The following is a 26,417-nucleotide window of genomic DNA, read 5'->3' as shown; positions in this document are numbered from 1 at the left end:
ATTTTTTTGTCTCAATTTGTAGAACAGGGAGAAAACTATATTGTAATTAAAAATAGTACAACGTAGAAGTATACCAAGCTTTATTGAGCATCACACTCATTCATGTACAGGTCATGTCGAATTTTTGTACAACTCTGTCAGTAGTGCAACTCGTGCAAGAATGAAAGAAAAAAACAAACAAAAAAGAGAGTCCTTCAAGTGTTTCAACTTCAGAGGAGCCGATCTGCCGTGACGGCGTTCAAAAACGTTAGTCAGCAGCCCGTGTGTGTATATATATATATTTAAATATATAATACATCTCAAAAAGACAAAAAAAGAGGAGTTGTTGGCTTATATGTGGTGGACATTCAAGTTAAAAGACCAATTAGAGAGCAGAGTCTGTCCAACAGAATTGAAATCCTTTTACAAAGTGTACAAAATGCACATTGGTATGATACAAAAACTAACTTCCTTCCAGTCTCACTCACAGACGCATCGATCCAGAACAGAAGAGGACAAACGGTCAGTAACATTAACGAGTCCACAGGTCACCGATGTGTCCGAGTGCACTGCGAAAGATACAAAACACATCCCGTCTTTGTAATCTACGAGGACAGCTCGCGTCTTTGGTCTGTCCCTTCCAGTGCAGATCTAATATTATGCGATAAAGGACTGAGGAGGAACACGAATAAACAGAAGCCCGTTTTAATCACAACTCGGCGAGAGACGTGTTTTTTTTTTTTTTTTTTTAAAAACTGTGAGAGTACGAGCTGTAAACACAGCTTTTAACCACGGAGCCACGGATTACTGAGCAGGAGGAGCAGTTTGAGTTATGGTCATGCATTTCAGGTACGTTGCAAAGATTTTGTTTTCAAAGAGGGTCTTTGTATGAGTTTAACCCCTGAGCAGAATTTCATTAAAAAAAGGCAAAAAAAAAAACCATGAGCAGAGCACAGAGCTATAGAGACTGATGGGAAATGAAAAAGTGACAAGGATTTCACATTTCTCACTAACTCTTGGCTGCTTTAGATGATTGTTGTTCTCTTTGAATGAGTTAGTCCGGCTGACATCCAGGTAAAGACCAAAGGTGGTTTCTATGGAAACTGTGCTTTTAAAACAAAACAAAAAAAAAAAATCATGTTTTCCTATGATAAAGGTTTAAATAATCTGTACTTCCATTTTCCCGTCTGCAGAAAATAACATTAAAAAATGACATAAAATTGTAGTTTGTGCTGCAGATTGAAAGCTACAGAAACCAGGAAAGGTTGTTTTTGCATTTTTTATGCTGATAATCTTGAGATTGCAAAGCTTGTTTCCTCGTGATAATGAGTTATTTCATGCATTTATTTGGTTTTTGGAAAACAAAGCATGTTTTCCTGTGATTAAATAATCAGTACTTCCATTTTCCCCGGTCTGCAAAAACTAAAAGATAAAAAAAAAAAAGTAATTTGTGCTGCAGATTGAAAGCTACAGCAGCCAACAACAGTTGTGCTTACATTTTTAATGCTGATAATCTCAAAATTGTAAAGCTTGTTTTCTCGTAATAATGACTTTATCTACGCAGGTTTTTTAGTGAAATCAAAAGGCAGATTTCTCAGGATAATTTATCACAAGAAAACACTTGTTTTCTCAAATGAAGAGGTCGAGGAAGCCGCTGCTCGTATAATTATTCTGCTTTCTGATGAAACAAGTCGTTTTCTCATGATGAATTATCTCAGTGACTCCACATAAATGAACCCGTGACCTTTAAAAAAAGATCTTTATCTCAAACCAACCTGCAACACAAACTACAAAAAAAACGTTTTAGTTTCCACTGTGGGAGGTTTCTGCAGAAACCAAGACAGGCTGTGCTGCAATTATATTTTACAGCCTTGATCTCAAAATACGAGTTAATTTTTGTTGGCTTTTGGTAAAATGGAAGACTAATTTCTCAATTTTGTGTTTGTTTTCTCGAGATCACGAGATAATTTTACAAACCACAGTTCACTTGACCGCAGCATAATTATTTCACAATTCTGGAAAAAACAAGTAATAAATTATGACTTTTGTTTAAACGCTAAACAGGGTTTTCTGCGCGACACCGTGAACACGACGGTTTGATAACTGGACTCGTTCCTCGACAAAGCGACTGCTTCAATGTTATCTTTCGAGAAAACATTTTCTCACTTTCCTGCTCTATAAATAGACGTCAGCAGACCAGCTGACACCGAAATCTTTCACCAGTCAAACTGTGTAAATGAGCCTGACTGCAGGAACAAACTGTTGTTTTAAGACTTGAGGGAAAAAAGTGAACTTATCCTTTAATTTACAGTTTGGACAAAGAAATAAAATGATAAAGTTTGAAATCAAACAAGGGACTTTAGTAAATGTGAGACTTGTGTGCAAAACAAGGACACGGGAATAAACTGCTCCGTGATAAAAAAAAACTAAAAACTTTTTGTTTTGTTGTTTCACGACACAGAAAATTTGGATTAATGTTGTGCATCTGTTTTTCGACTTTAAAGCTTTTTTTTCTTTGCTAACAGGGCTGAACATCGTCTGAGGAGTATCACATGGGACAAATTTAATCTGATATTAATATGGAATTGTTTTCCATTAATCGCCTTTTTTCATACACACAGTGGTCTTTGTGTCTCCCACCTTTGGTCTGAACCAGGATTAACCCTTCGCCTCCTACCAGGCGGTCCGGACCGAACGTCTTAAAGCGTGCGTGAAAGGTGGACAACTCGACAGCCAACGTGTCCTCTGGGTTTCAACTCTGTCTCCATCACTATATCACAAATCTTTTCACTCTGAATGTCAGAGGACAAAACATCACCCGTCAAAATCTCTCTAGGTGAAAACAAGAGTCTCCGGAGATTTAAAAAAAACAAAAAAAGGAAAGAAAAACCCTGAACTCATCTCTGTACAACCACTGCTTTACATCTGAGAGGCACCACAGCCGGGCGCGAGTCCTCCGACCCTCAGAGACAATTAGGGGGGCGAGAGGGCGCAGAGCAAGGGACAGCGGTCCTGGAGCCTGCCGTGCAGAGACAGAGACCGAGTCAGATCCCTTTAGACGGGGACGTGAACTCGCGGGGTGGAGATGGGACTGAAGGCGCCCTGAACTATGTGTTGGGCGCGTGGCTGAGACTTTGGGGGTGGAGCTGCTGCAGCTTCTGCAGCTCCTGCACGGCGAGCTGCTGGCACTGGTCCGACGTGGACAGCTTGTTACATAATGGAGACACGCAGTTCGCTGGAATGATCAGTCCTGTGAAAGGAAGACCAAAAATGATTACTGCATTTTATTCGTGATGTTTCGTTATTTCTGGATGTGTGTGTACAAATGTTTCCTTTTTCCCTTTACTCTTTGTGTTTTGTTTTAAGCACTTCTTGGTTTTTATTGGATAAATATTTACTGACTGGTTACTTGTTTCTGTTTTTTGTTGTATTTTTCTGTTAAAATGTTTATTTTGGGGATTTTCTTTGTTTTTGTTTTCAAGTTGAGGGGAGTCGATTTGTATAAACCTTTGGCTTCTTGTTCTCTCCTGACTTTTTTTTCCATTCAGCTGGATTTTATGTAGTTTTCAATTTTGTGAAATTAAACTAAAAATAACTGAAAAAAGAAGAAAAACCCCAATGAGCCTGTAAGTGTAAAGATGTTGACATTTATAGCACATATTAAAAAGGAAAGGGTTCGACATTTAGAGAAATATGATTGTTCTCTTTCTTGCGAGAGCTATCTAAGACTAATGTAAATTAGAGAGTTTTTCATACCTTCTAAAGTCTTTTTAAGGAAACAGTTTTTAAGACCTTAACATGCCGCCTTAAATAGAGAATTATGGAAAGATTCAATATGTCTCTGCATCTGATTATGGAGGACTGAAATTAACAAAATAAAAAATAAATGAAAATGGCAAAAATAACAATATTTATTTAATGTCCAATTTAATTTTCCATTTTATTTATCAATTTGTTCATTTTCATATTTATTTGCTGACTGATAGATAGTTTTAATGCTGATTTTAGTGCTTGTGAATTTTGTTTTCATTGCTGACTGACTTCAGCAGGTCTCCCTTGAAAAAGATTCTTAATCTCTTTTCTAATATTTCTTTTTTTGCTTATTTATTTATGCATTATTTTCCATTTTACATACCGTATTTATTCAATTTCCCATTTTATTTTCTATTTTACGTTTTTATTTATTCATTTTTAAATTAATTTATTTGATTTTTGTAATTTTTTATGCATTTATTTATGAATTATTTTCCCTATCTGCCTGATCCTCCATTTACTTCGTCAAACATATTTCCCTCTCTCCTTTTCCTTTTCCGCCTAAATTTCCACATGCATTTTTATTTTGTTAGGTTCAGTCCTCCATGTCCAAAAGGGGACAACAATAATTTAGAGGTAAGCTTGAACTTGTAGAGAGTTTATTTTTCCAAAAGCAGCAGTCCTTTAACTTACCAACTATCCTCTGTCCATCCTCCGTTCTGAGGCGGACGATCTGCACCTTCACGTTGGTTCCACTGACGGGGGTGAGCACTTCCTCCAGCTCGTTCCACACGCTGAGCACCGAGCCGCACAGCACGTAGTACGTCCGACACCGAAGACCGACTTCGCACTGAAGACCCACCGCCGCTTTCTTACAGTTACCCCGCCTGAGGGAGGAAACGACCGATAATTTAAGCTGATCAATGTGAACAGCAAGGCTTAAAATTTAGGCTTTTTTAAGGATAAAGCTGCTGAATCTTTTGTAATCATGAACAAATCCCATGAAAAGGACAAAACCGAGGAGACAGAAACCTTGAAAACGAGTCCTGAAGAGGCTAAAATGATTTCTGAGAACAGTTAATCAGTTTTTAGCGAACGTTAACCCTGAAGGACTGTTTGGCGTATTTTAAGCACTTTTCATTCTTTGATCATTTTGGCTGTGTTCATGCATACATTTTGACCAGATTGTTTATTATCATTATTATTATTATTATTGTACATATCTCTGGATGTGATTATCACAATAAAAATCTACTTTGTATGTTTTTTTTGTGTCATTTTCATCTCAAAACATAGTGGCATGATGACAAAAAACTGGCATTTAAAGGGTTAAAATTATGAAAAATTAATGAATATTTGATATTTATGATTGGGAATGATGTTGGTTACAAAAATAAACTCAATTTAAGTAGAAAATAATATTAATGTCTACTTTGTTTTTTATAGCCTGATTTAAAAAAGTGCATTTTGTGTGCAGAGCGATACGAGTGTGTGTGTAAAATTAAAGCGGGTCATAAGGGGTTAATCAAACAGTTCATAACAACAATGGAGCTCACTGAAAAAGCAGATTTATCAGGCTTTGATACAAACACGATACTTGTCAGGAGATACTTTTGGTTTTGGGATTTCAACAGTTAAAAAACCTTTTAACCTGCTTTGCACTTGCGTACTGCTGCACATCCTTAAGATGCTGTATTTTCCTTAATTTTATGCATTTTATATACTCTATTTTTATGCTTATTTTATTAAAAACATCTGTGGGTTTTACTTTATTTTCCATTTTATGTTATGCATTCTGTGCACTAAATTTTTATCCTTATTTTATCTTACTTTTACTAGTATTATCAGGTGGATTTCATCCATTTTAAGATGCATTCTATGTTTTCTATTCTGATTTTATTTTATTTTTCACATGCAGGTTTTATTACGTCTTTTTGTCTTTTATGTGTTTTGATGTGAAGCACTTGGTGCATTTAATTTCTTTCTTGTAAAGCACGTTGGGCTGCATTTCTTGTATGAAAGGTGCTATACAAATAAAGTTAAATATTGTTATTATTATTAACCTTTAGCTGTTGAATCTAAAGGGCACATACCAATATGCGTGAGAGCAGATCTTTGCTGACAGCTTGTACTGGTCCGTCCAGTGCTGCTTGGCGTCTTCTGACAAAACCTAAAAGGACAAAAAAAAGGGGGGGGGAAAGGGGAAGTTTGTCATGACTCACATGATACATAAAATACTGAATGTTCCTGTTGTAATAAAATAAACAGCTGTTTTACCTTTTTAAACTTCTTCTTGATGTCTGCGTACGTCTCCAGTTTGAGCTGTCTGCCCGTGTTCGGCCTGTAAACCAGGAAGAGCCTCTTCTTGGTGTTCACCTCTTTGACCAGGATGGCGGTTTTCTTGTTGTTCCTCATCTGAAAATAAAAAGGCATTTAAAAAAGGGAAGGGGAGATTTTAAACATGCAGATCTGCCTTCTCATCATGGGGATTACACTCAGCCTGTAAAAGCAGTTGTGTGATGTTGTCTGTCGGGCTGACAAGTATGAAATTTTAATCTCAAAGCCCAAAATGACATTAACTCATCGAAACCTGGATCGACCTCAGTTTTCTTGTGCTGCATTCAGACGCCTGTCACAAGCTATTTTAGATATTTAAAATTTGAAACCTGAGCAAATTGGTTTGATTTTTTTTGGGTGGAAAAGGCAGTGACCAACTTTGCCGATAAATGTTCCACAAATTGCAAAAAAAAAAAAAAAAATCATAAAAGAAAAGAAGAAAATGACCTAAATGTTAGAATAATTATTTTTTTTTTAAAAAAAAAGCAAAACATTTTCCCAGAAAGCTTTTTTAAATTTCCAGTTTTACATTTAAAATTATGTTACTACGGGGGATAAATGTATAAATATTCTCTTAAGTTCGCACAGTTTTCAGGTTGTTGTTGAGTTTTTGTCTTTCGTCTTTTTGCGAATTTTTAGGTAGATTTTTTTTCTACTATTTTTCTTCTGATTTTTGTTTACTCACCCTGATTATTCCTGAAACTTTGTAAAGCCCTGTACAAAATATACTGAATAACCGTGCTTTTAACTTACAACTGATCATCACATATAAAAATGAAAAATAAAAATAAAAATAAAAATAAAAATAAAAACTAAAAATAATAAAATAAAAATAAAAATACAAATAAAAATAACGTACTTTTATTTTGGTATTCAATTAATTTGCAAAACTTATATCAACATAACTCATACAAGCAAAAGCAGATGGCCTTTCTGTTCTATTGGATGTTTAAATATCTGCAGGCCACAATATTTTAATCATCCTTCTGTAATCATATTACTGACTTTACTTTATGTAGACAGGATAGTCTTTGATTCAGTTTTGAACCACTAATAAGAGACATCACATTGCAAATTTTGCCTACCTACAAGAAGGTGGAGGTAAAGACTTATATTTTAATCATATATCGCATGAGCCAAAAATGTTCCAATTCAGCGTTTTGGGCACACATAAAATCTAATAACTTCAGCCAGTCTAAATGTCCTGAGAGCAGAATTTAGGAGCGAGAATCGTCCCAAGCCCCCCACGCTTTTCGTACCTGAACATAGAATAACCATATACTCTGGTCCGTTCTGATCCGCCCAATCGCATGCGTCGCTTTCCCCTCCCACGACATCCCCACGCACCTCTCCACACACCCACCTGTGAAAAGAGGACACGCGTTTAAAAAGCCACATTATGTTACTGCAAAACAACTAAACTGCAAAACACCCTCGCAGGAGAGGAGGTCTAAAAACGGCGTTTAAATACAACGTACGGTGAAGAGTTCCACGATGTACCAAAGACACTGGTGTATAACCGCGTTAGGAAATTTCCTGCAGTCCACCTTCGTTCACTTCTCAATCACACCGGAAAGAGCCAGAATCTGCCAGAGACAAGGGAAGAGAGTGATCGCTACCCAAATACGCCGAAATCAGCCTTCAGAGGAAAAACAGGATGATCATGACTCATTGACTTCCACTCATTTTCTCATCACAGGAAAAGCGACTTTGAATAATTTAAATAACAGCGTAAAAAAAACGACCTTCATGGCCCAGTTCTGAGCTTTCTGGATTTGTGACGGGGCGCGGCGGCTGAATTATAAAAAGAAAAAGTGTTGAACCCGTCGCAAAATCCGAGAATGCCCATATCCGTATCTGCTCGTTTCTTCGTGGCCTCCTGAATAACCGCTGCCAGCGTGTACGGAGAAAAATACTGGAAACAAGGCGTTTTCTTGCTGCTGCTAGGACCTCCATGCCAAAATAAACGGTTCAGAGGAACTTCGCACCATGTTGTTGGTATCCCTGCAGCAGGGACACAGTATAGTATCGATTACATTTATGTGCAAACTGTGCATGCAGTGGATAAGTCACAGAATAGCTGCAATTAGGGATGGGGCACGTTACAGATTTTTTTTTTTTTTTGGGGCTGATATCAATAGCTTAATAGCTGCCCTTCTCTGCTTCTTCCTCGAGGCTGACGTTTAGATAATCGGATTCACTTCACATTTTTGTGAAAAAAATAAAAATAAGAAATTACCTGAAAAAAAAAAATGCTAAAATAATACTGATATATAACCAAAAATAAGAAAAATATTTTTCCATAGCCTAATTTTAAATATATAATTCAATAATTATAAATGAATAAATAACTTAAATATAATTTTAAAAAATATAAATGTTATTGCTATTGATATTTTCCTCATTTTTTTTTGGGATAATATTTCTGATCCTCTTCTCTCGTCTAATTTTCAGGTAATTGTTTTATTTTAAAAAAGAATTTTATAAATCTTGTAGTTTTATGCACAAATCTAGGGTAAGAAAAGCTAAGATAAATGAGAAATGTTTCATTCTTCCTTGATATTTCCCGCCTTATTGTTTTTTGGATAATTTTCTAATTCTTTGAAGTTATTTTTTTGCCACCATTTAATAAAACCATTTTTGTGTAAGCTTCTTATTTGACTTTCACCCCATGTTTTTAAAGAAAAACCCAACTACAATTTGCTCACATGTTGAAAGTGAAAGAACGACTTGAGCAGCACAAGAAAACTGATGTGAGGATGTGAGTTTAAATGGGTTAGAAAGTTAAACGTACCCACGCCACGTTCGATTTCCTGTATACGTGTGTGTGGACGCCCTTGCCCTTCTATTCCAGTCAATGAAAGTGTTTATTTTGGTATCATTGGGCCATTTAACAGCTTATAATTTCATTAATCAAGAAAATCAATTTTCCCATTATTGGCTGACAATTATAACACCGACAGGCATGCAATGTCGGTGCATCCCCTAGTTGCGATGTTGTTCGATTTTGAACAGGCTTTTACAAACTATTACCTTTATCTAATGACATTGCACCTGATCTGTCCTCACAAATTTATGAAGGCCCACACCTATTAATCCGCTCTGAATTTCTGCAAAGAAAATATTACAGCCAGAGGAGCACATTTAATCCAAACATAAACCAAAATTCCCTGCAGAGCATCATTTGTAAAAAAACAGAATAACACTGTGACTGCTTCGACCGAAAGGGAAACCGATGAATTGCCTCGTTGTACAGCACAAACGTCCAAAAGTGACCTTTGAAGAAATCCCTTTAAAGTCGAGGAGGGCGGAGACACTAAACGGAGAATCGAGCTTCACGATCGACTCTTCATCCACAAACGATTTCCAGAAGCGTTTACTGCCGTACTGGAGCAAAATACAAACATTGATGAGTCGTTTTTCCTCCCCACCCTGAAAATAAAACAAAATAATAAACTTTCTTGAGGTTGAAACGCTTCATGTGCTTACTTTGTTGTCGAAAGTTTAAACCTTGACTGAGATCTCGAGTTTTCATTCTGTCGCTTCTTTATCTGTCCTCCGTGAGTGAGAGTCGCCCTGTTACACACATTTTAACACACACACTTTGTTTGTTTTTTTTAAAAAATATAAATGTTAAACTCCCCTTTTAGGTACCGATTTTACAAATAAAACGAATCCTTACCCCAGCTTTCTATTCTTTTGGCAACGATGGATGCGAAAATCTTTGCTCTCCCTGCGCGAGCTCCCGAAAATGAGGAAGAACTATTCCTGGAGCGGTGACCCAGGTTTGACCACTGTTGAGTTTCTAGTTCTCCCCTGTGAACAAACAACAAAAAACGTTTGAACCACATTTTTTGAACTCACTGATTTAAATTTTAAAAGGATAGCGCCCAAACTGTCAATTTGTCAAACAGCAGAGGGATTAATTTTGAATTAAAAAGCAAACTCCAAGACTTGCTGGGCTTTTATTTGAATTTATTAATTTATTGACTATTTATGCTATAGATTTTATAGTCTGTTTTTTACTACTTTTTTTTATCATATTTTTATATTTTTAACTTATTTATTTGTTTATTTTACTTTCAGATTTTTATACTTTAATTTACCTCTTTATTTACAAGTTTGGCATCTTCTAACTTATTTAATTCATTTATTTTGTATTATTGCTATTATGTTATTTTATTCCATCTATTCAGCTGCTTACTCCATTTATTTCCCTTTTTTTTTTCTTTCTGTTTACCTGATTTATTTTATCCCCACCTCATGGTGACTGCGCATCCTATGGTAGCGTTTCCTACACCTCCCTCTCACTCCCCCCACCCTCCCTCATTCCTGTTTTAACCAGTAACATTTTTGTTTCATAGAGGTTAAATATCTACTGACCCGAAACTGCTGTATTCGCTCTGTCGGCGCTCCACGGCAGCTGTCCATCGTCATGTTGGACTCTCCCGCCGCTGGTTCTTGACATCAAACGATCAGGCCTGCAGGGAAATACCTGACTTGGGGCTTTCAGAGATGATGGCGATGTTCTGGTGGCAAAAAAAAAAAGGACGATAGTAATTTTTTACATTATAAAAATGCAAATGCTGTTTTTATGTAACCCTTTAAAGCCTGAGCAGAATGGCTTGATTTCTTGTGACATCATGGGAAGAAGGTGATGAGCAACTTAAGAAAAACTAGCCCCTAACAAATCAAGTAAGAAAATTTAACAAAAAAATGCAAGGAAAAATTATGAAAATCACTTAATAAAAACTAAAAAGAAAGAAAAGTAAAAAAAAAAAAAAAAAGACAGAAAGGAAAATGACTAAAAATTACTAAAAATTTGCTACCTAAAATGTGTTGGTTTTTTTTCTTTTTCAACCCTCTGTGACACATTTTTAAATATATAGTTTAGAGAGAATAATTAAAAAATACATATTTATAGATGGACATTATGCCCCCCTGTTTTTTTGATAATACATAAATCCCCCCCAATCCCCACCCCCCCTCTTTATTAATCCCTAATCCCCCCCCAACTTCCCCCCCCCTAACTCAGATCATTTCCTTGTCATCTTTATTTATTATTTTTTGCAATTTGCATAACACTTATTGCAACAGTTGCTTCCGGATGTGTTTTTTCCACCCCGTGTTTTTTTTTTAATGTTATCAAACCAAGTTTTATTTTTTGATTTGGGTTCAAATGCTAATACCAAGCGTCTGAAAAGTGATGTAGATCCAGGTATTAAAGGTTTATTAATATTAGCCAGTCAGTCCTGTCCAAACGTTTACAAACAACAAAATTAAATCAGCTTGTCGGCTGGTTCCAAACCAAATTTATCCGTCCCTGCAGGATTTTCAACGGGCTGTTTTTTGTGTATTATTGCGCGCCTGAAATGTTGGACTATTTTTTGCATCAGGTCAGCTTTTCTAAAATAAAAAAACTTGCGGCATGCAAGCTGCAGCAATATTTTTAGCATTTTGTCTTTTTAAATAAGATATAAGATGCTGTTACACCTCATGTTTTTACACCGTCATTGTGCCTCTTAATAAATCAATGTGTGGCAACAAAAACTAAAATCACATTTTCTTTCCAAATGAACTCACCTACAGGTGTGAAAGTTACCTTCAGTCCTAATTACATTACACAACAAAAAAAAAACATTTTTTTAATAACTTTTACCCTTCTCTTAACCATCCATGAACCTCTGCTTCTCTGTGAGATTGAGGATTTCCACGGGGAACGTCCAGCTCAGAGCGAGATTCATACGTCTGATGCTGCCGTCGTACCGTTACTGACCACACGACCTTCTCGACGGTCATCTTTAGTCAAAGAAAACAGAGTGACCTAGAGAGTTAATATACGAACCAAATACTGAGGCTGTTTAAAAAAAAAAACAGACGGTCCGCTAGATATTCATCATACCTCAGCTACTTGTCGGGTCCTCCCAGTTTCATCTATGAGCTCCCCCCCCCCCCCCCCCCCCCCCCACACCCCCCCCCCCCCCCCCCCCCCCCCCCGTTCCAGTGGTGTTGGTAGGATAGATTCTCTGGCAGTTCCATCCATTTTTTTTTTCCTCAGCTCTCGTTTCTTCATTTGCTGAGCGTGTTCCACTGCTCCTGACTCGTGAGCAGCTCTTCTCTGACTCTCTGCTTTGACTTGTGAACAAGTAAATATATAAGACATTTCATTAACTTAAAAAATAAGACGTGAATCAGAGTGCTGTAACCCTACTGTATAATGTGGTACTGTCACTGAAAACCCAGGAAAAGTCATGGAAAACGCTCAAACGTGCGTCACTGAAACATCATTTTTTACGATTTTCTGACAGTGATAAAATATTGTTATTCTTGAGTACTTTTAAAAGGCAAACACACACCTACATTATAATATATAAAAAAAAGTTTATTCCTAAAAATCACCCTAATTTTTAAAGAAGTGCCTTTTTTTTCTTAAAAACATCACTAAATTTTTAAAAGGAAAAAAAATCTCCAAAATTTGCCTTTTGAAAAACTGCCAAAAAATTTTCAAACAAACTAAAAAAAATTGTTTGAAATAAAAATATTTTCTTTAAAAAATCAGACCCCTAAAAATTTAAATAATAATAAAAATAGACAAATTTAAAGAAAAAAAAGTCTTTAAAAATCTGTAATGAAAAATACCAATAAGAAGTATCTATAGTCATTTCAGAGAAGTGTGACTCTTGAAAAACTTGACTCAAAGTCACGAAAAGTTAAAACTATGATTAAATGTGTATGAACTCTGTTAGTGTGCTTATACCTGTGGCAGTGTGCTGGGGGGGATAACAGGGGCAGTGAAGGTGGGCCTGGTGGAGCCACAGGCCCAGAGGCTAACAAAGGCAACTTTGATGGGTCTGGATCGATACTCTCCTTCTTCTTTTTTTCTTCTTCTCTCTTTTCCTTTCTTTTGTTCCTTTCTGACTGAGCCATGATCTAAAACAAACGATAAATGTTTCCTGTGAGTCCTCATGTTTTTAATAAAAACAAACTTTCACAGTCTTCCTCAGGGTCTCCCCATCCTTCCTCGTCAACATCGACTCTTCTCTGATCGGGTTGAAATCGTCGTCTTCGTCCCCTGAGCTGACGGATATTGAAACCTGTCCGTCGATGTCATTCGCGGACTCTCCTTACCGCCTCATCCGCTGGCTTCTCGACCGAGCTCAAGTACCCGACAGACCGCCGTGCGTGCGAGGCCTTCTTTTTCGGCTGTTTTTGACCTCATAACCTTGCATGAGATGAACAGAGAATTCAATGGGTATAGGGATTAAATACATAAATTAATACAAGAATAAATATATTTCTAAATAAATGCAAGAGAAATGTCTAAATGAACAGATATGTGCATAAATCAATGAAAAATGATAACTGAACAGGACATGAATATTTAAAATGTATTTCTAGATTTTTGTGCACCTGCATTTATTTATACATTTATATCAGCATTTATTTTTTTCATACTCATTATTTATTCAGGCGTTTATTTATCCTTTTATTTCTGTATACTTCTGTATTTATTCATTAATTCTGTATTTATTTATTATTCATTTTTATTTACACAATTATTTTTGCACTTATCTAGTTAGTTCCGTAAAAAAAATCATTTCTGCATTTATTTCGAATTTTTTTAGATATTTATCTTTTTATTTAATTAATTAATTTATTTATTTATTCATTATTTTAGTTGCATATTCATTTATTTACTGATACTGAAAACTGAAAACTTATGTACTTCACAGGCCAGTTGCAGGATCATAAGTCTGTAACCTTGATTACCTTTTCTTTTCTTGCCCTTCTGTTCTGGCTTTGCCGCCGTTTCAGTGGGCGAAGGCGTCTTCTTAGCGGAGAGGTCGATACCCAGCAGGCTGTAAAGCTTCTGTCTGTCAGGAGCTGGAAAGTGCTTCTCAATCAAGGACTGCAGCACACCCCTACAACAAAGACATTTTATATTACAGTAACATACAATTACAATGTTTAAGACTGTGTGAGAAAATTAATTTTTAAATCTGTGCGTACTTTGCAGTTGACACAAAGTCGTTGAGCTCTCCTCCTCCTTCCTCCAAGGCCTCGAGCGTTCTGGCTTCTCCGGTGGACTGAAGACCGATCACTACGCACTGCAGAGGAAATGTGTTAACGTTAGAGCGTTAGAGTCGCTTTAGAGCAAATCGTTAAAGCAAATAACACAACACAAACCATTTTAGGAAAGCAGAGTCGCTTTTGTCTGACAAAGCATGCATCTCGTTTTGCAAAATCTACAGAGTATTGTAGTCTCTGAGGTGTTTTTAAGCTCCCTCTATGAAGCTGTCAAGAAACACTATTTTTAAAGATGTTATGTAAATAAAAGTTAAAATGATTATTCCCAGGGCCTGTGCTCAGATTTTGCATAATCACTTCCCTGCACATGTTCATATGGGCCTCTGAGTTAAGACCAATATGTTCAGTAAAACAAGAACAGATTTTGTTAGAGCTACAGAGACGAGAAAAGAAGATTGATTTTGATTAAAATAAGTCTTTATACACATATGTTCGTACCTTTAAATGTCTCTTAAGTTAGTGTTTCTTTTTTTGTTTCTTTGTTTGTTTAGCTGTTTGTCTTTGTTTTTAAATGTTTTTTTAATTATTATTATTGTTGTTTTATAGGTACCTTTGTGTACCTTTTCATCCTTAAAGTTTTTTTTTAAATTAGTATTACTATTTTGTTTTCTTTCAAATGCACAAATGGAAACTAATGTATCTTTGACACTGTAGTTGTACTATAATGCAAGCATTGGTTAATAAAACCAGATAATTTCAAAAAAAGAAAAAAAGGAAGTAAGTAGTATCCATTTCCTCAAACTCAATTGTGCAGCACTATTTACCGTCATGTGTTGAGAGTAGTCTCACCTTTCCGTTCTGGACCTCCTCCCTGGCGAGCTGCACCACTCTGCGGACTTTGGAGGCGATGCAGAGGTATTTGAAGAACCTCTGATGAGCCGACCAGAACTGCCCCCACATGGACTTCTTCATGCGTTGCTCTGCATCCATCAGGTTCGCCGCCTGCTGGAACTTCTCACGTGCTTTCACCCACTGGAGAGAATCAGAACTTTACTTATTAAATGCAAACATAAATAAAAATGACGGATTCAGAAATGTATTTTAAAACACAGTAATGTGACTTTTGTACGCTCTTACCAGCCTCACAGATTTGTTGTACATGTGGATGTATTGCTGCGTCAGTGGAACCTCCTCGATCTTAAAAGTCACACCTGTAAAACTCAACTGCCTCGCGATGTACATCCCCCTCAGTTTCATGTCCATAGCTACAATCTCCATGGCACCAACACCTCTGAAATTTACATAGTTTAGTTATGTTCAACACACCCTGTCAAACCGATACACGTTTTTTTTTTGCAAAATGAGAGACGTACCTGCGTTCAACAGCTTGGATAAAGTTGCCAAATTCTCTGAACGGTGTTTTATGACCCCAGATGCCCAGACGATTCATATAGGCCATATTTCGCGGTTCAGAGGCACCTAATTAGAAAAAAAGTACATTTTCAGAATTAGTAGCATTTACACAGATTTAATAGCCTGACATCACCACACCAAATCGCAAATGCAAGTTAGTCTGGAACCTCTCAGGCGATATTAATGGCCATGAATCAAAACGTCTGAACGCAAATGGACAAGGCCGACAACTTGTGCTGGTTATCGTTCACGTTTGAACGGATATCGAGGTACCTTTTTCTGTAAGAGCAGTAATTTATGTTTTGAACAAGCTGCAGGGGTGACGTAGTAAGGGATTGAAGACCCGCTTCCGCTTTTTTTAAAAACCCAAAAATCAATAACTTTTGAGGATCACATCTCGACCAAGCTCCATCATTTAAATTCAACACCGGATTTTTTGTACCAAATTTGGTAAAAAACCCTCCCTACAATCAGAGCAATGACACGTGATGTAGCGCTGACCAACAAATATTTTTAATGCTCTTAAATAACCACTGTCATTAATGACTGCACTTTTGTGCACTATTTTTTTATATACTACATAGTATTTATTATTGGATATTTTAAAGTTTTCTTTAGTATTTATATAGCATAATATGGTAATTTCAATTTTTTTTTTTTATTTCTCCCTGTGGATAATCACAGACATGTTTCTATGTTATGTGTGGTTGTGTGTGGTTAGCTGTAAATGAAATGCAGTAAAAAAATGTGATTTCCTGTGAAGGATTTCTAAAGTATCATGTACACAGAGTACAGCGTGCAGAGAGGAGCTGTGATGGTTTGGTATCAATAAGTCTGTTTCTGCTTTTGACATCAGAATTTGAGAAAAAGTACTTCAACATGAAAGTTTCACATCAGCTGCAGGTCGTTTCTGAAAATGCCTCCACGGCGCTCCTCTTTACTAAGCTAGGTTTATGCTCGCTGTGGTGTCCTTAAGTGTCCTCCGCTGTGAGCCAAAAATGACATCATGTATTTTGTGAAAAGTCCCACAACAGGAAGGGGGGGGGGTTCAGACGCGTCTCTCTGAGCAAATAAAACATGAGCTGGCAGATTTGTCTGGTTGCCAGGTTACAAATTCACCATCATTGCCCAAATTTGAAGTGCCAGTCCATTCAAAAAGCAAAATTAATGAACAGTGGTCCCCGTGGCCAGAAATCTAGAGACACTTTTTTCCCCCTCTCTATTTTGCCTTTGCTATGTTTTCCTTGTTTATTTACGTTTTGTTTTAATTATGGTATTTAATCCTGGATTATAGTTATTATTACAACTGATCTTTCATACTGTTTGTGCTCTTTTTTTGTTTTTCTGCTTTCTTTGCTCTTTTTCTCTACTTAGTATGTTGAATTTGGACATGAAAGCTCCAAAAAATATGAAAAGTATGTGATTAGGTTGTGAACATCTATGTGCTGTGTGTTTTGTGTGTTTTCTGTTTATATATTGAATAAATTTAAAGTTAAAAGCAAATTTAACTTGATTACATCTACTAACCTGTAGCACTTGCATACACGACCCGAGCGTTGGGGAGTTTGTTCTGCAGTTCCAACACTGCAAGCCCAGTTTTTGTAGGTTTGGATGATCCGATTGGACAAACGTTTTTGGCTTTGTGACACTCGTCATACACGATCTGAAGGCGTTTGGTCAGGGAAAGTCATCACACTGTCATTATCCGAGTATAATTCAGTTTTCAACACGTTAAAAAAGACAAAGTAACATTTATTCCCTAACTGAGGACCACGTGAAAAGGATACGACGCCGTCAAAGTCCTCCCCACACCAGTGGAGGAGCTGCTGAAATCTGGTCTTGTACTTTCCTCCTGACTGACTTTCTCCGATCAACGAAGAGTAGGTGGCAAAAATCACACCCTTCTTCACACTCCCATTGTGTTTAGAGGAGATTTTCCCGTATTTGAACTGAAAATATAAAAAGTGTAATGAGTCACCATCTGACATTACAAAGCCAGTAAACTCTTCTCAGCAGTTTCATGTTGGCATCATTAAAGCGTCTTACCTTGTTGAGTGAGTGAACCTGGATGTTTTTGGCTCCAATGTCCCTTAAATCCCTCTCAGCATCGTACTTCAAGTCGTTTGAGACACTGAACCTGAACCAAAGAGGAGAAATATATTAGAGGAGGTCATTCTGTTGGCGTAACATTTACTTTAAAGGTAATCATTTATAATTTCATCTGTTATATATATTGTAAAGAATTTACCAAAGTGATCTCTTCCTGCCTAAAAGGTAATTTTCATAGATGATCCCTGCGATGGTCCGGCCTTTTCCCACACCGGCTCCATCTCCGATCAAATAAGCAGCCCGATCACCGCTGGGGAGGAATGTCTCATGTTGCTGTGGTGCATAAAAATAAGAAATGCCTAATTAAAGCTGCACAATTTTGACTCTAACTAAGTGAACCCAAAAAAACAATAAGAGACAACAGGTGTTAATTTTGGCACGTCATTTCAATTTAGTCTCACTCTTTGGGTGAAAACTTATTTTTATTTTAAGTCTGTTTTAATTTTTTTTAGTAATTTCATTACTGTTAGTTTAAGTCTAGCTATAGCACAGTTTTGAGTAATATATTTTGTTACTTTTTTTTCTCTTTTGTCTTTACACAACTGATAAAATCAGTACGACGTCGGCGAAGATAACTTTCTTTTTTTTTTAATCATGTATTGTGGTCCATTACATCACATTGGTTACTGAATTAATCTGCAGCTGCCCCACTTCAAGATGAGACCAAACTTTTCTATGGACGTCTGTTTCTGAGCTGCAAACAACTAACTGACTGATAACTACTTTTTCTGCGTCATTTTGTTGATCATTTGAAGCCCCTACAGGCCAATTAAGAGGAGTGAAGAGTCATGACGATCTAAAACATTCAATAAAACATATTTTTCAACAACCGAGAGTTATCCCAACCATGAGAGGCCCTTGAGCATACAGACATACATGTGCACACTGAATATGAGGCTGATTGGTCCTGTAGTTTGTGAGATTAGCTGCAGACAGACAGATGCACACTCACTCAACAATCCCCTCCAAATTAAAATGCATTTCTAAACTGTATTTCTGTTTACCTGAGCTGCGTATGTTATGGCCTCCAGCTGCAGAGCCGACAGGCAGCCGCGATCAATGACTTCTTCTGGGATCGACAGTCTGTACCACACATCTGGAGGGTTGACACTGGACAGGGAGCTGGTCTCCACCACGGGATCAGGGTGCCGCAGACCGATCTTCACTGCAGCAAAACAGAAATGTTGACGCCTTGTGAGTCAATTCATAGTTTTAGATTCTCAGGTGGGGCCCGTCTGGTCGATCCAAAGTCGAGGTGACGTGTTTTTGCTGTCGGGGCCCCTCGGCTTTGGAACGACCTGCCTCAGGTGATGTGGCTGCAGAATCAGTGACTTTAAATCACTTCTTAAAATCCATTTTTATAGACTTGCTTTTATGTGATGTCGTCTTTTACCCTTTTTATTTATATCTCATTTCCTTTTATTTGTGGTTTTATGGTTTCTGTTGTTGATTTTGGTCTATTTCTTAGTGTTATCTCATACTGACATATTACATCTTTCATCTTTGCATTATTTGTCCTCTGGTTTTAATTTTAATCCTAACTCCACCCCAGTTTTGTCTCCCTTGTGTTCAATAGGACTGTTTGGCTTTCTGTTGTTGTGTCGCTGTCTATGTGTCCCATTTCTGCTTTGCTTTGATTGATAAAGCACTTTGTAAACTCTGTTTTTTAAAGGTGTTATATAAAAAAGGCTATTACTATTAGCATTACGACAAACGCACCAGTCAGTGGAACGAGCGATTAACAACAGCAGGATGTATTTTGTTTGTTCTGTCAGAGTATCATCGATCAAAAGTGATACAGCGCACAGCAAAGTAAATGTAATTAAACGGCCTCCGGGACGGTTACACCACAATGATGCATTTAATTACTATAATCTTGACTACTATTCTGCAGCATAACACTGACAGTTTAAACCAACAACAGTCACACTCACATTTCATTGGCATGTACTCTGCATAAGTCTCAGCATGGCCCAGCTCTTCTTCCTCCTCCTCCTCAGGCTCATCCTCCTCCTTCATCCCGGGGATTTTCTGTCCACAGAAATCAATAAAACCATAAATACCAACTTTCAAACACATTTGGCAGCATTCAACAGCTTCCTTAAATCAGTAATGTAAAAACATACCAGAGAGTGTGAGAAGGTTTGCACTTTAATGTCGTCATTAATCCAGTTTCTGGCAGCATCTTTACCCAGAACTTCCTTCTTGATCCCATTGTTCATTTCACCTGAAATACAAACGGAGACAGCCGGCGTAACAGTTTAAATACCGACAAGAGTTCATTTCAAAGTTTCACATTTTTGAGGGGGTTGTTGAATCTCAGGTTGGTTATTCCATCAACTTATATTATAGCTAATTTCAGAGGGCATTTTAGAGCTACAGTGATTAGTCTGATAATCAGTTAGAAGAAAATGACTCGATAACTACGCTGATGATCAATTAATCGTTTCAGTAATTTTTTCAAGCAAAAGTGGCAATGATACCTTGTTTGAGCTGCTTAAATGTGAGAATTTTGAATGATTTTTGTGAGAATTTTGAATGATTTTTAATTAAATTAGTCTTATTAAAGTATTTTTCTTGATTAGACAAAACAACTTCAAGACATCAGCTTGAAGGGTTTTTCAGTTGTTCTTTTAACTATTTTAGGACATTAGACCAAATTATAAATGGACATAACAGTCAGGTTATTAGATAATGAAAAAAGGGTTAACTGTAACCCTAGTGTATTTATTTAATAAAAAAAAAACTTTGTGCAGATCATCGGATCTACAGCAGTAAATTTGCATTATAAAGTTTTAATATTTGATCTAATAATGTCCAAATTAAATTTGTATGATAGAGGGCCTGCAGGATCATTAAAGGACACAGAGACACCTGTGAATTTTTAATCTGATTTGACACACAACTGTAGATTTTTCCTTTGCACGCCATAAGTGTTTTGCTCTAGCAATAGAAAAATCTGAAGAAGCCATCTAAAGACCTGGACCCTTTAACAATTAACACCGAACACTACATCTTTGTAGCTCATTATTTTCTCATTAGTTCTCATAACCCATATGAATATCTAATATACCAAAATAAATTATACATCACTAGTGTTTGTGTTAATTGAAATGTAAAGATATTTTCAGCCATAATGGGTAAAAAATAAATAAATAATTTCATAAATTTAACAATAATTATAATAAATAAATAAAAATGATTTAAAAAATGACCTGTGGCTGTTGCTGTTGCTACTGGCGGTGCAATGTTAGGTGGAGGCTTCAGCTTCATGAGCTCCATCAGACTGTTGCCCTTCAGTCCGGTGCTCTTCACATTGCCGGGCCGAAGGAGGTCTTTCAACTGAATCTGCTTAAAAAAAGAAGAAAACATATGATCAGCACGGCGGCATAAAAGAGGTGCTTTTTTCCTCTGTGCTGTAATGACCTTGGTGCGACTGAGATGGTATCCATGGTTTCCACAGACGTACCTGATCTCTGTTAGAAGGCACTACTGTGGACGCCGAAGGAGGAATACTTGTGGAGGAGGGGGTCGAAGATCCTCGCAGGGCTGAATTTGCAACATGGACCACTTTGGTGACGGTGATGGTGTGTTTGATCGGGTTTGTAACTGATTGTTTGGTCACAGCAGCTCCGAGCGACGGCAACTGATTCAGCTGATTTAAGACAAACGTGGTGGTTGATGGCTGAGGTTTGTGCTGTCGGAGAGAAAAATCCTTAATAAATACAGAAAAAAAAGAAACACCAGCTGCAGCACAACATTGTGTCTTCAATAATTAGAGGAACTTAATGTTCTGTGTCTCACCCTGATGGTAACGATAGGGACTGGAGCTGGAGGCTCAGGTCGAACAACTTCCACTGACTCTGTCCCCGCGCCAACATCCAGGGCACTGATGGAGATAGACTGGAGGAGGACCATAAATCACAGCATTAATGTTTAGCAACAAAAACACTAATAAATTACTGCTCATCCATTAAAACAAAGATCGTCTTACTTGCTGGGTTGTAGAGGGCTGTGCAACATCCTGAGAATCAACATCAAATAGTCCGATATCATTTGGGCAAATGCCACTCTCACTCAGGGCAGCGAGGAGTAAATCCTGTCCAGGATCCATCTGCAACACAAACGTATTTGTCCTTCTGTTAACGTCTTTCTAAAACACACACACACACACACACACACACACACACACACACGGCTCCTATAGTTTAAAGTAAAGTCAGATTTAAGACTTTTTATAAAGAAATTTAAAACCAATTTTAGTCTGGTTCAACTACTCTCACAATTATTTTAATGGGTTTTACTCGGGTGATTTTTGTTTTTGTCATTTTACTGGTTTATCTATTTTTTGACTTGTGACTTAATAACCTACTGCTGTAAAAAAAACAGAAGACTTTTTAAAGAAATATACTATTTATTTAATAAATTATTGATGCTGACATTATTTTTATTCATATTGTAAATTATGTGATTTTTCTTCTCCAAAGAATAGACATGACACTATTTTTTTCTTTAATTTGACAGAAAAAAAAATGCTATCAAGACACTTTTGTATATTATCCCCTGTTTTTGTTTATTGTATGTGATGGCAAATTGAATCTTGTAAAAGACAAAAAAAAGTCTGGCTTTTGGAAAATGTAATGTAAATCTGACTTCACACAGACAATACTCAATTCCAAATTTAAATGCAGCGAGAGCTGCTTACAAACTCATGCTACTTTAACCAAAGTTTAAACAACGTAATGTAACACTTAGGAGTTCAAGGATTAACACTGGGATTACTTGTTGCCTCCTTGTTCCTACATTAGGTTACTTTTTGTCCAAAGTGTATCATTGCCAAAAAGGCTAATCTCTATCTTTGACCTATTGGATGAATCAGACCTGGCTAACAGCCATATGCACATCAATAACATAATGATTGTTTAAATTCTATTAGCAGCAGCCAAAATGATTCAACAGATCATGCCAACAAGGAAACACTGTTATGTGACCATGATAATGCATGAACTGAGAACCAAGAAGGAGATATTAGGACCCACATGTTGAGAGCACAAGCATGGGATCACACACACAATATACAACTTAAAATCCAAAGTCTAGTTTCCAGATGTGAAACGAACCAGTAACACATTTTAGACCAATCTAATGTTTTACAAGTTTAATACAAAGGTCATTTGAATCTAATGTAATCAAATTATAAGATCGATTTAAATTGTTCACCATACCATAAATCCTCCGAAAACCCACGCCGAAAAACAGCGAGAATGACACACTAACGTATGACACCGACTCTAAGTGTTTACATTAACTGTAAATCAAGATTAACCACAAATTAAGGAGAATTAGACATTTCTCGCAGCGACGTCTGCACGCCCGGTCAGATCCGCGTCTTGTTCCAAAGTGACCCAAAACAAGACACGTGTTTGCAATGCCCTGTTCAACTTCCTGGTCCCAAACCAGCTTCTTCCCCCCGCCTCACTCCTGTTAGCTCCGCCGGTTGATAATTACTATGCAAACAAGCACCTACAATGCACAATAGAGCCAAACGTTTTGAGCGTCGACACATAACATTTACCGCTAATTTGGCACCGGCTTAAACTGGACTGGCACATTGTCAGAGCAGCTAAACTGGCCCGGTTGGAGCACGGTGACAAGGCTAAACTGTGCTAACCGAGAGCTAACACGCTCAAAGACACTTTCACATTCATTTCTATGACAACAGTGAAACCACGCACTTAGTGCCAAACCTCATATAAGTTACTGCAAATTTAAGAAAGAAATCTCACAGCCGCCATGTGTTATTAACAACCACCACGGAGACTTGCTCACAAACATCAACTAGATTTTAATGTTAAATCCGCTGTAACCACATATCAATATTACGCATATATTACCAGATACTTTATTCTAACTTTTAGCCCACAGTGCTTTAAAACAGGTTAACTGCAAATATCTTATATTTATAAGCATTCATATTATTTAGATTTTAAAACATTAATATACGATTGTATTGTACTGTATACATACTACACTTTATTATTGGTTAATGATGGCAAAAGCTGTGAAAATGTATCACTGATTATGTCTTTTAGGACATAACTATATACTACATACTCTACCTCACTAAAATCTGGAAAACGACTATAGATTTTCACACGTATCCAATGTATATATTCAATATTTTAGTATATTCATCGTGTATTACGGCGCATGCTTTATATTTTTTATGCTTAGGATATTTTATAAAAAATATATTTTATTCTTACATAGTATGCTATAGTTAGTTTTCCATTAATATATTTGTTTTTCTATTCTTGTGAAATATATGTATAACTGTGTTTTTACTGCTCCAGTGCAATGCCTTAATAATTTACTGCTGTAACAAAAAGAAAATATATATTTTTACGAAATGTATTGATAATTTAATGATGCTGAAATAATTTATCTATATTGTAAATAAAGTCGAAACAAACAACTTTTTTTCTCCAAAAGAATAGACGTGATATGGCGCTGTCCTTACTTTCTAACTCGACTGAAAAAATGCTATTAAGACACTAAGTATCTGCATATTTTGTAATATTTTTTATCTACTTTGATATATCCCTGGCTCGTTTGTTGTTCTTTTATTTGCTTACAATCCCCATTCTTAATTAAATAACAAAATAAAAACAAATTGATGAGGAGCTTCAATTCAAAATATAAACATTCAAATTGTTCAGAATAAAAACACAATACATTAATATACTACAACACTATAGGTTAGTGATGACAAGGCATTTACAAAGTTGTCATTTATAATAATTTTAAAAATGCAACTAATTATTTTATAGATATATTTGTATGGACTTTTTTGTTGTTGTTTCTTCTAAACCCCAGCACAAAAAGACATTTAAAGAATATTGCATAAATTTAAAAAAACTACGTATTTTTAATGCACGTACATAAAATTAACACATGATAGAGCAATGAAACTTTACTTTCTAATTCCACTGACAAAAAGGCTACCAAAACACTTAATATCTCTGTGTTTAAGAGGAATATTTTTTGGTCTAATGTGATTCCTCTTTTCTTACTGTTGTATTAGTAAAGCTGTATTACATTTTGTTGACATAAATAAAGACCGAAACAAACAGGTTGACGATAAGGTGTAATCCAGAGCTAGCTTGTTTTAGCTAGCTTGATAACGTTACGTGGGTGAGGAGTTGCCGATAAAATGACGTTAGCCAGCTCACAAACATTACGTTAAAATAACTCCACCATAACCTAAAAGTCTCAGGTGTCCTTCCTCAACCTTTCTACCCGCAGCAGCGGAGCTCGGCGGCGGGGTTGAGCTAGCTGCCCCCTCGCATTGTTGTCATGTTGTTGACGGCGCTCTGTGTCATTGCTGTCGCTAAGCTAACGTTAGCAACGAGCAGCAAACGCAGACGAAGCTGTCACAAACCGAAATAACGTTAAAAAATACCGAATTTAAGTGTCACCCCGCGATGACAAGTGTGTGTTTTTAGCAAAACAAGGACGCTAATGTGAAATAAATCACCTCCCCACGCTGAAATCGACTTACTTGACAGCTGAGCGGCCGCTGTGAGCTCCCGGTCGGTCGGCGGCGGTTTGTTGTCCTCTTCGCTCCGCCGAGCTCACGCCATCTTTTTTTATCAAACGCTCAGCCGCATGCCGGTCACGTGACGCGAAGGCCCGTTTTCGCAGTCAAAGTCCTCGAGCAGCGTCGGTAAAAACGGGTCTCCGAGCGGCCGCGCGACGTCCCTCCGCGGTGATAAACCGACAAAAGCGACAAAGTTGTCATTTCTAAACGGTTTAGCGCAAACGACAAACATAGCAGAGTCAGCGAGCTAATGCAGCGTCACGTGACCCAGCGAGGTCCGGGGAGGAAGTGACGATGAAAAATGGCTCTTCTTCGTCGTTCTCTTCCTTTCTTTATTTTTTTAATTTTTATTTATTTATTTAAACAAAATAATATGCGTGGAAAAGTAAACAATATTCAATCATAACAAAGTGGTTATTCCATATCTAACTAGAAAAAAATATTATAAAACATTTTTTTATTTATTTTACCTTAATTTTACCAAGAAAATCCCATAGAGTTTAAAAAAAGAAAAACTATAAGAGGACATGCCAAGGTGGCAGCAAAATCACAAAATATTAATACGACATATTTATAATGTGTGACATAAAAAAATTTACTTAAGAAACACAATCCATTTTCACAGTGGCCTTACAACAACAACAACAATGATGATGATGATGATAATAAATAATAATAATAATAATATGATGATGATAATAATAATAATAACAACAATAATAATAATAAATACTTTTTGTTAGTCATATTACAAAATATTTTAACATATTTCTTGACGTGAACAAAATAAAAAACAAGGGAAAGTAAACAAATACAACAATAACAAAGTAGCCATGATAGACAAAAATACTCTAAAACATTTTTTTTTTCATGTGTTTTACTTCGAGGAATTCCCATAGAGATGTAGATACGAAAGACATGCCCAAGGTGGCAGCAAAATTACAAAATACTAAAATACAATTAAAATGACATGATACAAAAAAAAAATAAATAAATAAAAATCACTATAAAAAGAGTGTTGCCTCAGGTAGGGGTATATTACACTAGAAGAAAATCCTACATTGTTTTTGAGAAATTATTTTTTCGAATTTATTGCAATTTGATGGGTATCTCTTGCCAAATTGCTCATTGCCTGTTTCCTAAGTACTTTAAAGAAATCAAACCAGTTTGCTCAGTTTGCTCAGTTTGCTATATATAT

At 36.6% G+C, this 26,417-nt stretch overlaps 1 protein-coding gene across 1 annotated transcript; it reads right to left on the bottom strand.

Annotated features, from left to right (window-relative positions):
* Nucleotides 1–63: 63 nt before the first annotated feature.
* Nucleotides 64–25,486, bottom strand: LOC121960139 (protein strawberry notch homolog 1-like). Its single transcript, XM_042509742.1, has 24 exons — nt 25,181–25,486; nt 21,614–21,733; nt 21,424–21,522; nt 21,089–21,316; nt 20,835–20,970; nt 19,746–19,846; nt 19,554–19,650; nt 18,624–18,784; nt 17,759–17,892; nt 17,557–17,647; nt 17,298–17,459; nt 17,038–17,173; nt 15,471–15,576; nt 15,235–15,388; nt 14,947–15,129; nt 14,080–14,177; nt 13,840–13,991; nt 12,827–12,999; nt 11,729–11,868; nt 7,329–7,432; nt 6,010–6,155; nt 5,826–5,902; nt 4,426–4,619; nt 64–3,229 (listed from the first exon to the last, which is right to left on the bottom strand). Exons 2-24 carry the CDS (start codon nt 21,731–21,733, stop codon nt 3,087–3,089), a joined length of 3,135 nt encoding a protein of 1,044 aa, XP_042365676.1. The 5' UTR covers nt 25,181–25,486; the 3' UTR covers nt 64–3,086.
* Between the last annotated feature and the right edge of the window lie 931 nt (nt 25,487–26,417).

The sequence above is a fragment of the Plectropomus leopardus genome, chromosome 20, assembly GCF_008729295.1.
Source record: "Plectropomus leopardus isolate mb chromosome 20, YSFRI_Pleo_2.0, whole genome shotgun sequence".
In the NCBI taxonomy this organism is placed as follows: Eukaryota; Metazoa; Chordata; class Actinopteri; order Perciformes; family Serranidae; genus Plectropomus; species Plectropomus leopardus.
The sequence above is the reverse complement of the archived record's forward strand: the minus strand, read 5'-3'. Positions and strand labels throughout refer to the sequence as shown.